The sequence below is a fragment of the Colletes latitarsis genome, chromosome 11 (assembly GCF_051014445.1).
Source record: "Colletes latitarsis isolate SP2378_abdomen chromosome 11, iyColLati1, whole genome shotgun sequence".
NCBI classification, from domain to species: Eukaryota; Metazoa; Arthropoda; class Insecta; order Hymenoptera; family Colletidae; genus Colletes; species Colletes latitarsis.
Window position 1 is genome coordinate 7,547,873 of NC_135144.1, and position 12,528 is coordinate 7,560,400.

Below are 12,528 nucleotides of genomic sequence, written 5' to 3' on the forward strand. Positions count from 1 at the left end.
ACGTATTGCACAAAATCTCGAGCCAAGTCTTAAGTAAGTTTCAGGCTTCGGCAGGACCGCCGAAGAAAGAAAAGGCTCTATATGAGCTGAAGAGGCCCTAACAAATTGTTTCAAGAGTGGGCTACAACAAATGGCTTTTCATCTTCATCTTTGGATGAGGATGGAAAGTCATTCCTGTTACTACTTTGTCACTTAACTCGTCTGTAATTGTAGTTAGTTTATTTTTCTGGCTGATTCACGTATGCATGTACTTGGTACATGATTGCACCATACATGCCAACCATCCCTCCCCTGTATTCTGTTGGCTGGTTCACGTATGCATGTATACATGATTGCACCATACATGCCAGCCATCAGGGCAACTCGCGGTTTTAATATCCATAGAGTTGCGAATGTGCAATAATCGCGTTTGCTTTTAGAGTTGCGAACTGTTATTTTTCGCGTTGCCTTTTCAGGGTAGTGTTGCGACTTGACACGATACGCGATTGGTTTTATGCAAACTTAGCTACTGAATGTTTGCTTTAAAAATAGTTTTGCGAATTATTGATAAACGCGATTGCTTATAAAGTTGCGAATTATCATTTTTCGCGTTTGCTTTTCAGGGTAGTGTTGCGAACAATCACGACTCGCGTTGCATTTTTACTCTTTTGTACACATAATGGATATCAACCGCGTTTGCAATTTTCATGATATAAATTAGCGTTGCGATCTTGATTAATCGTGCGATTTTTTCTTTAGCGTTGCGATACTTTAAATGCCAAAATTCGACCCCAACTGTAGTATTAGAAGTAGTTAGTTTGTGGCTAGTACATGTGAATTTACATGTACCATCACACCCTGATTTAAGTTAGAGTTGCGAATAATATACAATGTTCGCGTTTGCTCGTAGAGTTGCGACCAAAAATTTATCGCGTTGATGTGTTAGTGTTGCTTATAAACACGATTCGCGATTATTTTTAATGCAAACTTAGGAACCGGACGTTTGCTTTAAAAATAGCGTTGCGAATTTTTAGTAAACGCGATTGCGAATTAGAGTTGCGAATTACTATTTTTCGGGTTTGCTTTTCAAGGTAGTGTTGCGAATAATTACCATTCGCGGTTGCTTTTCTTGTTACAAGTCGCGTTTGAAATTTTTCTATTATAAATTAGCGTTGCGATTGTTGATTTATCGCGTTGTTGCCCCGTAGTGTTGCGATATTTAAAACGTCTAACTTCATTCCCATATGTGCCACTCTATTGTAGTTTGAAGTAGCTTGAAGTAGTTAGTTTATTTCGTGCATGTATGTTGTAGCTACAACTGAAGACGCCAGCACCCGATCCAGCATTTTTGGGCAACGCGATTTGCATTAGCGTTGCGAAGCATAAATATATTTCCATTAAAAATAGAGTTGCGAATATACAATAATCGCGTTTGCTTGTAGAGTTGCAAATTCCTATTTTTCGCGTTTCCTTTTCAGGTTAGCGTTGCGAATTCCATACGCGATTGCTTTTATTGTTATTTAAGAATAGTGTTGCGAATTAACTGATCGGTTTGTTCTTAGCGTTGCGAATTACTATTTTTCGCGTTTACTTTTCAGGGTAGTGTTGCGAATAATTACCATTTGCGGTTGCTTTTATTGTTACAAATCGCGTTTGGAATTTTTATATTATAAATTAGCGTTACGATCTTGACTTGTCGCGTATTTTATTAATTAGAGTTGCGATCCAATGCCCAAAAGCTGGCCAAAACGCTGCCCACTGCACCCAGGACCATCAAGAAGCAAGCTGGGATTCTGCAAAGCCTCGAATGGCTCAACATCGTTATTAAAATTAGTGTTGCGCATTATTGAATATGGGTGCACGCGATTTAATTAATAAGGGAACCCTGTGTGGTTCATTTAACGAATAACAAGCACCACTCGCGTATACTTTTTTATATTAATAAATTAGTGTTGCGAAAGAAAGAATGGTCCACTCACGGATTGTTTGAATTTAAGACGAGTGGACGATTATTCTATCTGAAATGCATCTTTTCTTTATATGTTTGCCAAAGGAAATACTGCTTGAAAGTATTGTTGTAAATAGACGAATTTATAACGTGTTAAAGTCTGTAATTTATGTGAATATATTTTTATCACAGATTTGTGATGCATTTAAAAATGCTATATTATGATTAATTTTATTGTAGATTGAATTCATGATTCCAATATATATATCACTAATTATTCATTATTAGAGTTGGTAATTTTTACGGGATATAATAACCTTTGCAACTCAATTGTTATTTATAAATAGTGAATTTTTTTATAAATATTCTGCATTCTTTGCATAAATCAAAGTTTGTTCGCGATCATTGCTTTAATTGATGGAAAATAGAATGCTTGCATTAAAAGGATATGCAAATTGCAATTCGATATTTCATATTGAGAGTTAATTTCCGCGTGGAATCGAAATTTTTGTTCGTTATTGCTTTGTTTGTACGAACCTAATTTAGTTTTCAATACAGTAAAATATAATTATTGCAATGTATACGTCTTGAAAAATTTTTCATTTGATAAACGAAACGAAAAATAAAATCTACGGTAATAAATGAATAAAATTTTCAATCGATTTCGTATTTATCTTAACACTGAGACGAGTTTAATTTTTCATTCAATTTCAATTGCATAATATTTATGTTTTTCAATTTTTTAATATCAATTTTTACTCGTGGAAGCTTCTTTTTTTTCTGTGTCCATTAATACACTTTTATTTCAGCTACTAATCTTTTGGACAAGTTTTTGTTAAAGGGTACATAAACATTGAAGAATGAAATTGAAAATAGTAAATGGATTCAGACTTGATCGTTCTTAGGGAAATATTTCGTACAATTTTATTTATTGTTTGAGTTTCTGTTTCAGGGAAACATCGTGGAATTAACCAAGGCACCAAGAAGAAAATATCTTTTCATATTTCTTTGTTTCGTATGAGTTGTATTTATTGGATATGAGTTTCTGTTTTAGAAAAACATCGTGGGATTGACGAAGACACCAAGAAGAAAATATTTCCTCGTATTTCTTCGTTTTATGTCGGTTATATTTGTTGTATATGAGTTTCTGTTTTAGTAAAACATCGTGGGATTGACGAAGACACCAAGAAGAAAATATTTCCTCGTATTTCTTCGTTTCTACAAATTGCGTTAGAATATAAGTACAAATGTATATAGATTATAAGATAAAGAAGTGTTCCCCGGCGTTCTATGAAGTATTACCGAAGCGTGTGTGCACATTTAAGTATGAATGATTACTATTAAGGTACATATTGGTATTCTAATATGCAAGGTCCGTATGTGCAGTTGCACATTCCAATTTTGTTTCTAAAAAAACATGTGGTGGACTAGCTCACATGTATCAACATTTTGTTAGGTTTTCGATCTCTTCATCAGAGTTCGTACGTGCAGTTGCACATTCCAATTTCGTTTCCAGAAAACATGTGGTGGACTATCTCACATGTATTGACATTTTGTTAGGTTTTTCATCTCTTGATTGAATAGTTCTTTTAAGAACTCTCTCATTTCTAACTTTCCTGTAGCTTCTCTCTTAGATAGGTATTCGAATTCCTCGCCAAAGGTAGGGTGGTTGGGACGAGGCTAGGGTGGGTCTCCTTACGCAGCAACCTCCGCGCGGTGAGACCTGGGGATTATTATTTACTATGCAATTAATATAATTATTAATTACATAGCAAATAATATGAGCTAATGGCTGCGTTCTTCTTATAGTTTCACATACCTTCTTTGCCCCGGTTTGCGGTTTGCTAACACCGATTTCCAGTCGCAAATACATTTTTACCGAGTTATTTTTTAAATAAACGATACATTACAATTCAAAATAAAAAAATAGAGGATTTGCGGCGTATTTATCAATGAGGTACATTCTTACGTATTTTAATAATCTTGATATCTTTAAATGATCTTAATCGATTGGTTACTCCAATGAAATTAATCGATTGCTCGTTATTCATTTCGTTAAAAAATAATAAAATTTCTGAAATTTCATTTTCTGTCTCACTTCCTTTTGTGTTCATTTCTAAATCTGTTGGTAACGTTGCGAGTGACACGGAAATGGTAATGGGGCTCTAGAGCCCCAGAGAATCGGGCCGAAAAAATACATTAGGTGATAGCACAGACGAGATATATGAGTAGACTTTTCACCTTATGGACTCTCGCGGCCGAATCTGACTGCCATACCGACCTGAAAATTCGGAGGTGATTTTAGCGGCCTCTTCTCATGGATGGCGGTTAGTTGAGAAACTATTCACTGAATTAGTATTAATAGGTAAACAGCTGTAGTGTGTGCGTAAATATATGCGAATTAACTATGGGTGGATTGCAAAGAATAATCGAATATTAATTATCAAACGGCAGACCAGGTGCAGAAATTTTTCACAAACGAGAAAGGTCCAAAAATTATTTTTGGTTGCAGGAGTCAATTACGATCATTTTTGGTCAAGAAACATACCCCCGAAATCCTACCCCATTTCGAGAAAAAAATTCGTGTAGGTGTGAAATTTTTCGACAAAATTAAAAAATTTCAAATCGTTCTAAAAAAATTATTTTTAGTTACGGGGGTCCATTACAATCGTTTTTGGTCGATAGACATGCCCTCGAAATCCTAACCATTTTCGAGAAAAAAATTCCTCAACGAAAATCTAATAAGAAATGTTTGCCCTTTCATGCGAATCTTTAAAACGTCATAACTTCTTCACGGATTGGACGATTTTAATGTTTAAAAAAGCAAACTACGCGTATTTTGGTGGAAAATATGTACAAATCGCAAAAATATTCGAAAAGTTGGTCCCTGACCTCGCAAAATGAGAAAAACCCCACAAAAATGGTCCAATTTTCAAACGGCCATAACTCCTACAATTGTGAATATATTTCAATGAAACTTATTTCTGAAGTAGAGCTCATGGGTACCTACAAAAAAGTATTGGACCATTTTTCTATAGGGCGTCAAGCAAAATTACTAAAAATAAAAAAGGAATTTTTAAGAAAAATCGGCAGGGGGTAGGTGCTTAAATTTTTCAACGAAAAAAAAAATTTTTAATTAATTCTAAAAAAATAATTTTTAGTTGCAGGGGTCAATTGTAAGCATTTTTGGTCAACAGACATACCCCCGCAATCTAACTCAGTTTCGAGAAAAAATTCCTTACAGAAAATATAATCTGAGGTCTGAAATGTCTGCTCGAATTTTCATGCGAATCTTTAAAACGTCATAACTTCTTCACGGATTGGACGATTTTAATATTTAAAAAAGCAAACTACGCGTATTTTGGTGGAGAATATGTACAAATCGCAAAAATATTCGAAAAGTTGGTCCCTGACCTCGCAAAATGAGAAAAACCCCATAAAAATTGTCCAATTTTCAAACAGCCATAACTCCTACAATTGTGAATATATTTCAATGAAACTTTTTTCTGAAGTAGAGTTCATGGGTACCTACAAAAAAGTATTACACAACTTTTCTGTAGGGCGTCAAATAAAATTATTAAAAATCAAAAACGTATTGTTAAGAAAAATCGATAGGGGGGTAGGTGCTTAAATTTGTCGACGAAAAAAAAAATTTTTAATTAATTCTGAAAAAATTATTTTCAGTTCCGGGGGTCAATTGCAATCATTTTTGATGAATACACATACCCCTGAAATCCTACCTACTTTCTAGAAAGAAATTCGAGGTGTGAAATTTTCTGACGGAAAAAAAAAAATTTCAAATCGTTCTAGAAAAATTATTTTCGGTTCCGGGGGTCAATTGCAATTATTTTTGGTGAATACACATACTTCCGAAATCCTACCCACTTTCGAGAAAAAATTCAAATTTTCTTGAAATTTTTAAATAACCTTAATCGATTGATTACTCCAATGAAATTAATCGATTAATGTCCAATTATGGACCGTACAGCTTTCATTTCGTTAAAATATAATAAAATTTCTGAAATTTAATCTTCTGTCTCACTTCCTCTTGTGTTCATTTCTAAATCTGTTGGTAACGTTGCGAGTGACACGGAAATGGTAATGGGGCTCTAGAGCCCCAGAGAATCGGGCCGAAAAAATACATTAGGTGATAGGTCTACTCGTATACCTCGTCGGTGGTGATAGGTCTACTCGTATACGTCGTCTGTGCCGGTGGTGCTAAAACGCCCGTTTGTCGTGAAATAGTTCGTGTCATCCACGCTAGATGGATTTCTCGACAAGCTTGGGCCTTTTAGCACCAGAGGGTTTGAGGTCGAAAAATAAGCGCCATCTAACGTTGAAACTAACGAAGTATTTCATGCACTTGGGTGGCTCTGTCGACTCCCACGAGGCTGTTCGAAATTACGTCGAGTAGCTTCAGAGAATCGAGAAAGAGAGCATGTGTCAGTTTGCCTTTGTCTACTTTCCGAAAGCTACGAGCTCACGTACGTGTGATCTGGCATAGTGTGAGTAGTGCAACCGGTTCTCAATCTGGCAGTTCTTCTTACAAGCTTGTAGTTGCTTGTCAAACGCTATCACGCGGTTGCAAGTGTTTATATTCTCACTCAATTGGCATTTTCGCGTTTTTTAAACAATTAAAAATTTTGCATCATTTCATACAAAATTAATGACGATACAAATTAAGTGCTGCCTTGTTTATTATATTAATTGCACTTATAAGGGTATGCCAGATTTTTTGTGTATACAAAATTTTATAAGGTTCATTCGGTATTTTTAGTAAAATAGTTTAAGATGATAGTAAATGAGTACTTTGCTCATATATTATTTCATATAGAAACTAATAAAAAAATATTATTATATATTTGTATGAATTTCTCTAAAAAAATACTTAAAATCCGGTATTAACTTATTGCCTATATTCACGGCCATGGTGTAAGACGGAAAGGTAAACCGACAGTAAGGCAGTTTCCACTAATGAAGACTAAAAGGCTAGAACTGTTCTTTTTTTTCACAGTAATTCGTGATTTTTCATGACAGCTGAGTGAAGAGCATATGTTCCCTGCACACGTCGTCGGAATCAAAACTCTTTAAACTTATAGTGATCTCTGTCATAATGTTAAATAGTACAGTATGTTCTTAAAGAATCTCAGTTGTAGATTTTGAACGAATATAGTAGTTTTTTATCTGTTTAAATATAAACAAATATTTCTTCAATTTAGTTAAAAAATATAACGTAGTATGTAGAATTACATTATGTATGTAAATTAACAAATCGATTTATTAAATTTGTAAGACATTTTTAAAATTATTATTTGTGTTTTATATCATAAGTAAGTAATGTATTGGTATTTTGTGAAACTTTATACATAGTATAGTATACAGGGTGTTCGGCCACCCCTGGGAAAAATTTTAATGTGAGATTCTGGAGGTCAAAATAAGACGAAAATCAAGAATACCAATTTGTTGATCGAGGATTCGTTAAAAAGTTATTAACGTTTAAAGTTCCGCCTGTAGAACGGCAACTTGAGAACAGCTGCGTACGCACGATAGTGGCTCTCATTCAGAAAACTGTAAAGCTGTCGATGCGTCAGTGAGTAGAGTCTTTCATACTGAGTGAGAACCACTATCACGCGTACGCAGCTGTTCTCAAGTTGCCGTTCTACAGGCGGAACTTTAAACGTTAATAACTTTTTAACGAAGCCTCCATCAACAAATTAGTATTCTTGATTTCCGTCTTATTTTGGTCCCTAGAATCTCCCATTAAAACTTTTTCCAAGGGTGGCCAAACACCCTGTATATGCATAAACACAACAGAAATTTTTACATTTTACATTATTATTTAAATGAATAATATTACAATATTGACATCGAGAAGAAGAATCAATATTTCATCCTTCAAAACTCTGATATAATAAGATAAGGGGAAAAGAATTGAATTACGTTTAATTTTTAATATTAAATCAAGTCAATTTTCGTTATACACAGAAAATGTAGTGTAATTTAAAATTTATATTATATGCAAGCTAATGATTTTGCGATGACTGTGATAAATAACGTTTAGTAATTTGCGCACCATCTCTAGTTTCCTCATGATATCGATCTGCCGTTTGGTAACAATGGATTAGCAGTGGTTCGTCGATGGCCCGAACATATAGCTAGTAAAATCCCTAATTGACCATGGCTGATGTATAATTTTCAAATTATAAGAATATCAAAAATAACCAAATATTTGGGTGTAAATTTCTATCTCTTACAGTGGATTTGGGTAGCAAAAAAAATTGCACGACACATAACTATGTATGCTCTACATATCCTCAAAGTTTCAGAACTTTTTGATTTTCTGAGTTGGGGATCATCCTTTGTGAGTTTGGTGATTTTCCCTTCACGCGCTACGAATCACTGATCACTGTATGAACTTTTATTTTTATAACTGTTCAGAGTTTTTGTATCTGGTTTTTAAATTTCGGGGAAGGTTATATTTTCGATCAATGACATACGATTATTCCACATCGTTTCTGTACCATCGACGAAGTATCGTAACAACTTTTTTTAGTTAAAACAGTATTGCTAGTCGATAAAAGCTGTTATTGTTATTTCTATCGATAACCTAAACATTATTTGGTATGGCTTGGTTGGGAACAATTGCCGATCATGTTTTTGGAAATATCGTATTTACGGATTCACCTCCGAACGTAGTTCGAAAAGTCAAGCCCGAAGAATATAGTGATCGACATGTTTATTCTCGCGAGGATAGTGTTGTACTTTATAAGCCAGAAGGATCCTTTAAAAAGAAATATGAAATTGTTCTTCATAGACCATGTACAGAAACAGTGCATGAGGCGTACAGGTATTAATTTTGATATAGTTTATTTTCCTAGCATGAAGAATGCAATATTATTTCTATTAAAATCTTTTTAGTTTATATCGAAGCGAATCTAAGCAGGATGCCTCGCTTCATTTTTACATATACAAGGACAAGGTTCCAGTACTTGTACAAATTTGTCGTGAGGTAATTAATTATTTTTAAAAGTGCATGTTCTTAATGTACTTGCCGTCAAGGATATTCACTCTATCATTCAAATTTTGATATATTGGTGTTTATTATCATCTTTAGTAATACAATATGAACGTTTCATTTAAAATTAATTTTGTTGATAATCGATAACCAGTCAGATGGCAAATGCATTATGACATAAAATATTCATGGCTCTTAATTATTACAATTTCTTTGTACAGATGTGTAACGTGAATAACATACAAAAATTATGCAACTTGTTGGAAGAGCATCCTACTTGGACATTGGCACATTTGGCAGCTCATCTTTCCCTGTACAAAGCTTTCACCTATGATGCTGTGAATTGTCAACTGAACAGTGGAGACGATGTGACAGGAGTATCGCCTCTTCAGGTTGCAGTGCAAACCAATAATCTGAATATAGTGCAGACATTGATAGAAGCTAAAAGTTCCTTGGAACATTTAGATAATAATGGCAATACGGTATATCATTACGCAGCTACGTCTACCAAAGAAATAATTTTAGCCCTTGGAGGTGACCTACCAAACAGTTTGAATAGTCGCAACAATAATGGCTACACGCCCATGCATGTCGCGTGTCTTAACAACAAACCCGAATGCGTTAAAGCGCTTCTTATACTCGGCGCGGATGTCAATATTCCTGCTTCCAAGGGCCAGCCTTCGAGTCCAGGTTACGTGGGAGATCTCCTTCACACAAAATCGAACGTTCTTCACGCCGATGATATGAAATATGGTGGCACACCATTGCACTGGTCTCTAAGCAGAGAAGTTATTAATGCTTTAATTGAAACTAACTGTGATATAGATGCTCTGAATTTTGACGGTCGTACGGCTTTACATATTATGGCAATGAGAAAACGATTACCGTGCGTGGTGGCCCTTTTGAGTCATATGGCTTCCGTGAATATAACCGATAAGGATGGCAATACTCCTCTACATTTGGCGGTTTCGGAAGATACGTTGGGAATAGTTCAGATGCTGATCGGTTTCGGCGCGGACATCAATGCTACAAATTGGAAATCGGAAACACCACGACACCGAGTGAATAACAACAGCACCGAGGGTCAAAAGATTTTGTACATTCTACATGCCGTGGGGGCTTTGCGTTGTCCATCGGATATGAAAAACTGCAGTATAGGTTGCAAACACAATGAAAACTTCATCGGTGTTTCCCCGCAACAATCTCCTTTAGATGCTCCACGTACTGTTCTGGAGCAAGTGCTTCATGTATCTGGCATGGACACTATGGCTTCGCAAGAAAACAAGCAGATCAAAGGTGGACGACTTCTCTGTCTTGACGGAGGCGGAATTCGCGGTCTGGTACTTGTACAAATTCTATTGGAGATCGAGTCGGTTCTCAAGAAACCTATCATAGAATATTTCGATTGGATCGCCGGAACCTCGACCGGTGGGATTTTAGCTCTCGGGCTTGCATCTAGAAAATCATTGCGAGAATGTCAGGCTCTCTACTTCCGCATCAAAGAGGAAGCTTTCGTCGGAGTGCGACCGTATAGTAGCGAAGCGTTGGAGAAGGTATTGAAAGATTGTCTGGGATCGGCAACGGTTATGTCTGATATCAAGAGCCCAAAAGTAATAGTTACCAGTGTCCTAGCCGACAAGAGACCTCTCAGACTTCACTTGTTCCGTAACTACGATGCACCGAATACTATACTGGAAATTCCAGAGAGCCCTACGCCCGTCGATCCTTCGCCGAGCAAGCAATTGATTTGGCATGTGGCACGAGCCACCGGTGCCGCACCTTCGTACTTCCGGGCTTTTGGCAAATTTATAGACGGCGGTTTGATAGCAAACAATCCAACTTTGGACGCCATGACGGAAATTCACCAGTACAATATAGCCACGAATGCTATTGGCTACGAACCTGCTACGCCTCTGTCCTTGGTGGTCTCCCTTGGCACAGGATTGGTACCTCCTTCCCCATTGAAGGACATAGATATCGCTCTACCTGAAACTCTATGGGATGCCGCAAAGTTTGCCATGGGAATAGCGGCTCTCGCGGAAATATTGGTGGATCAGGCAACTGCCTGCGACGGAAGGATCGTCGATCGTGCCAGAGGCTGGTGCTCCATGATCGGAGTGCCTTATTACAGATTCAATCCGCAGTTGTTGCAGGATATCGCCATGGACGAGAAGAACGACGAGGTTCTGGCCGACATGATATGGACCGTGAAAGCGTTCATGCACACGAATAAGCAACAAATACATGAATTGGTGGATATATTAAATCGTGATAGTTAGATGATAGAATTTCTGTATGTACCATGCGTTGCTGAAAAGATGTCAGTTGAGACGATACAAAAGGTTAGGAGGTATTTGTTTCGCTCTGCTTAACGTTACTGTTTCGAAACCTTCATCCTTCTGTGACCCTCTTGTATTGATCGTCAACGATCTTCTATTTTACTCTATTCTGTTTGTTTTCTTTATCACGCAATGCTCGAGCAGGGAGATTGTCAGCTCCGCCAATTAGAAAGCTGTATCCTATTTTTAACATTGTGTTATATGAGGTAGACATTTGGAAGCATAAACAATTGAACCTGCTTTCCTTCCGGTTGACATCGTACTAATTTAGTTAATATGTATCGAATTCTTGATGGATTCCTTTATACTATACGCTTTACCTTCGGTGATATTTGAATAATTTCTTTTGTTTATACTCGCGATTATATCAAAGTCTCAGAACAGTAAGGCAGCTAGCTGGGAAACTATCTTTATTTTATGTGTTGTATGTGTTGTATGTGTATAAGGTCTGGGTTAGATTATGTGCGTCGCCGTTGTGTTTCTGTGTTTTCCCTTGTTTTGCAATAAAACATAGAAATGCAACGGCAATGCATTGAGCGTTAGATAGATGCGCAGACGATTATTCGCCGTTTATTTTTATATTGCGGATTGCAGAGTTGACGTGTGTGTCTTTTTGCCAAGAGAACGAATCGCTCTAAATTCTCGAACTTGCAACCCGCATCGCGTAATTTTTTCTTTTGCTCATGTACCTTGCGTTTATACTATGTTGTTTAAGAATATTTGTTTACAGAAATTTCTCTGTGCATCTTTCAAGAAATACTCCTTCGTAGATTTGAAACGTGCATTCGATATTTAAAGAAAGGCAATAAAGTTAAAGATGCACACACAGCATTATGTGAAAAACGTCTATCATTAGTGAACAAGAAAGGAATTTTATTCCACTATACTACGTTAGTCAATACACGGCAGGAACAAAATCTCAAAGAATTAAAAACTATAATTAGAAACTTATACCTCGTCTACTTTACTTTCCAATTGTGTATCAATCTTTGTAAAAGATTTTAACCGGAAAAATTTCAGTGATAACGAGTATATCAAATTAGCAATAAATCAGTTCCTCGATCAAAACCTCGAAACATTTTTTGAAAATGAAAAAATAGTTTGAGAGATGGAAGAAAGTCATTAAAAACGATGGTCGATACACTAATGATTAAAAATAAATGTAAGTATTATTATTTTATATTTAAAGTTAGCGTCTAATATTGTAATTGTAAGTATCTTTTGCTACAGTCTTTGAAAACTGATCG

At 36.0% G+C, this 12,528-nt stretch overlaps 1 protein-coding gene across 1 annotated transcript; it reads left to right on the plus strand.

The window, feature by feature from the left end:
• Positions 1–8,339: 8,339 nt before the first annotated feature.
• Ipla2-via (calcium-independent phospholipase A2 VIA) lies at positions 8,340–12,461 on the plus strand. Its single transcript, XM_076777183.1, has 3 exons — positions 8,340–8,774; positions 8,846–8,936; positions 9,164–12,461. The coding sequence occupies exons 1-3, from the start codon at positions 8,551–8,553 to the stop codon at positions 11,219–11,221; spliced, it is 2,373 nt and encodes a 790-aa protein (XP_076633298.1). The 5' UTR covers positions 8,340–8,550; the 3' UTR covers positions 11,222–12,461.
• Positions 12,462–12,528: the final 67 nt, after the last annotated feature.